The 3,223-nt window shown below is 44.2% G+C and overlaps 1 protein-coding gene across 1 annotated transcript; it reads right to left on the minus strand.

The window, feature by feature from the left end:
• Positions 1 to 819: 819 nt before the first annotated feature.
• LOC133317175 (uncharacterized) lies at positions 820 to 1,854 on the minus strand. The gene has a single exon (XM_061519008.1). The coding sequence runs from the start codon at positions 1,852 to 1,854 to the stop codon at positions 820 to 822; it is 1,035 nt and encodes a 344-aa protein (XP_061374992.1).
• Positions 1,855 to 3,223: the final 1,369 nt, after the last annotated feature.

Consider the following 3,223-nt stretch of genomic DNA (forward strand, 5'->3'; position numbering starts at 1 on the left):
TCGAAGATCAATCTTCGAAAACACCTTTGCACCTCTTAACTGATCAATTAAGTCCTCGATACGAGGCAATGGGTATTTGTTCTTGACAGTCACCTTGTTGAGTTGCCGATAGTCTGTGCAAAGTCTCATTGATCCGTCCTTCTTCTTTACGAATAGAACTGGTGCTCCCCACGGGGATACACTGGGTCGGATGAAATTCTTCCCTAGCAGGTCTTCTAATTGCTTCTTCAATTCTACCAATTCAAGGGGAGACATACGGTAGGGTGCAATTGAGATTGGTCCCGGGAATAAGTTCAATAGAAAACTCCACTTCCCTTTTAGGGGGAAAGGTGGTAATGTCGTCAGGAAATACATCCTTGAATTCTTTGACCACGGCAATGTTCATCAACGGAATCTCGCTCGCACCTACTAGACCGGCTATTAGCATGAAAGTGCAATCTCCTGATTCGACCGGTGGAGTATTAGGGAGTGGGGTCCCCATCATGTCCCCGCCGACTATTATACTTCGGCTGCTACAATCAATTACTACGTGTTGTTTGGCCAGCCAATCCATTCCCAAAATCAGGTTCAGTTTGGCTAAGGGGAGGATTATGAAGTCTTGGATGTACTTCTTTCCTTTGTATCTGAATTCTACACTTCTACATATGAAGTGAGACACTGTCACTTCCCCCGTCGCAGAGGTGACTTGCATAGGGGATTGCATTGGGCTCATAGTTAGGTTAAAGGATTTTGCCACATAATCAGCAATGAAGGAATTGGTCGCACCAGAGTCAAATAAAACAGATAGTTCTTCATCACATATATTGATCGTACCTTTAACTAGTTCGGCCGCCTGGTCCGCCACATGTTGATCCAGCGTGTAAACTCTGCCCACTGTTGTTCTCCCCATTGTGGACAATCTTTGATGAAGTGTCCTTTTTGGCCGCACTTGTAACATTGTGTCGATCCATTCAAACAGTTGCCGAAATGGGCCTTCTTACATTTGGGGCAATTAGGAGCCCTGTTGCCGTTTCCTCGAGGATTCTCGGGCCTCTTGAACTTGTTACCATCACGCCTGGGCTGCCACGGTCTGCCTTCGCGTTTTCCTCTCCATTGTCCATTCTTAGCCATCGGAGCTTTGGTTCCAGTTCCGCTGGTTTCTGCAGGCTTCCTTGCTTGCAATCCTATTGCTTCCACCTTTCTACATCTGTTCACTAGGGTGGCTAGGTCACAGGGGTCGTTGCCAGCTACCAGTTCCGCAATCCTAGCGGATAAACCCCTTTGAAATTTTGATGCCAGAAAGTCTGGCATGGGCATAGTTCCTCGGTAAGTTGCCAGTCGGAGTAGTTCGTTGAATTTAGCATGATACTGATCCACCGTCATGGTTCCTTGCACGAGTCGATCAAACTCGCCTTGCTTGCTATCCCGGATTGACATCGGGAAATACTTCTCCAAGAACATTTCTTCGAACATGGCCCACGAAATTGCCACATTTTGCATCACCAATGGTTGGGACGCATTAGCCCACCAATGATGGGCGTCTCCTTCCAACATATACACTGAGAACAGCACCTTTTGATCATCGGTGCATTGAACCACTCTGAATATTTTGTCCATGGCCTGTAGCCACTGCACAGCTACTATTGGATCGTGTCCTCCTTGAAAGGAGGGTGGCTTGTGCTTCCTAAATGTCAGCAGTAGATCTTGATTATTTCGGCCAGCCGCTCCATGTTCTGGCTGCGGTTGGGGTCCACCACTACCTGTTCCTCCAGTGCCTGAGCCACTTGCGACGTTATTATTATTGGTCGCGTTGTGAGGGTGGCGCCTGATTTCATTCAAAATATTTTGGAACATTTCCCCTGCATTAGTCTGCATCTGGGTAATGGTGTCCCGTAGGGTGTTAATCTGGCCTTGTATGTCCTCTTGTCCTTGCGGGTTACTGCGAGTAGGTACCCTTCATGGAGGCATAATGCTGCACATATGTTACAGGTAAAATAAGGGAGTTAGAGTGTAATTCTCATCCTAAAGATCAGAAATTTGCTCTGATACCATAAAAATGTAACACCCTTAATGAGGCCATCAAAGGTGTAACATTGCTTGACATTTAATGCGCGGAATCCATGTACTTAAGCGTGGTTAACTTAAAATTTACTAATGGGAATTAATTTCGTTCATTCCCCTAACTTATCTATTCCTCTAGTCATGAGTTTCTCTTTTTCTTTGTCTACGGTCTACTTACAAATTAATCTCTACTTGGTTACCCTACTTATACTTATGCGCTATTTTAGGAGCTCACTTACATGATCCTAATTTTAGTGTTGACTACTACCCAGTGGGTAGTTACTTAAGTGTCTTATGCGGATAATGGCTTATGTTACTTAATCTTTCCTACTAAATTCATAAGTCCATAAAAACATAAACATCCCAAAATATCGTACTTCAAAGGCATATAAGATGTTCAAAATAATCTAAGTGGCATAGACTATTACAGTCATCCCAAATTAGAACTTAGGTGCACCCTTAGGAAGGTGCCTCTTCAAGCCACATGGGCCCAGCTAGAGCAGATATAAGATAGTCTGCCTCCAAGAGCTTTCCTTCGGCTAGTAAGTTCCTAAACATCTCCGTTAGTTTGGAGTCATTATCAACTGCACGTGGTTGCGCAGGTTCCTCTTCAACTCGTACCAGCCTCTTTCCCTGCCTTACTCATTTAGTCATTTTTTCCTGAAAGTGGGTTTCCCCGAAGAGGGGTGAGATTGGGGGTCTCAGTAAGGACTCACAGTTGGAGCAACCTCCAAACCATGATGCTTACTCCTGCAATAGTCACATAATAACATGTACAATAATAGAATGGCAAAACATTGGAAACATAGTTTGGAAAGTAATCATGCTTTCATATCATCATACCAATCCTGCCATGGCAATTACTCTCCATGGTCTTATGGACGAATACCCAGGGTCCTCGTCAGGTTGCCTCTGTGGTATTAGTGCACAGGCCATCTTACAAAACTTGCATGAATAAACATTAGTTCCAAACAACCAAACATATCATGTAATGCATCATATAACATATTGCAGTCAAACCTCACTTTAACATAAAGGGTGGCAACCATAGGGTAGCCGCTTCAACAACCATAAATCACTTACACATGGGTCTTGTCTTTTTATTCTTCAAGAGTTCGAGTTCGGCTCTAGTCTTCCCTTGCACCTTTGGTTCGGCCTAATAACATAATGGGACTTTAGAGAT

This window comes from Gastrolobium bilobum, unplaced genomic scaffold (assembly GCF_033153095.1).
Source record: "Gastrolobium bilobum isolate Gb01-03AN ecotype WA unplaced genomic scaffold, APGP_CSIRO_Gbil_v1 utg66970, whole genome shotgun sequence".
Classification (NCBI taxonomy): domain Eukaryota; kingdom Viridiplantae; phylum Streptophyta; class Magnoliopsida; order Fabales; family Fabaceae; genus Gastrolobium; species Gastrolobium bilobum.

Bases quoted from the DNA above. Each gene is read 5' to 3' on its own strand.
- LOC133317175 (XM_061519008.1), bottom strand. From the start codon at position 1,854: ATGCAGACTAATGCAGGGGAAATGTTCCAAAATATTTTGAATGAAATC.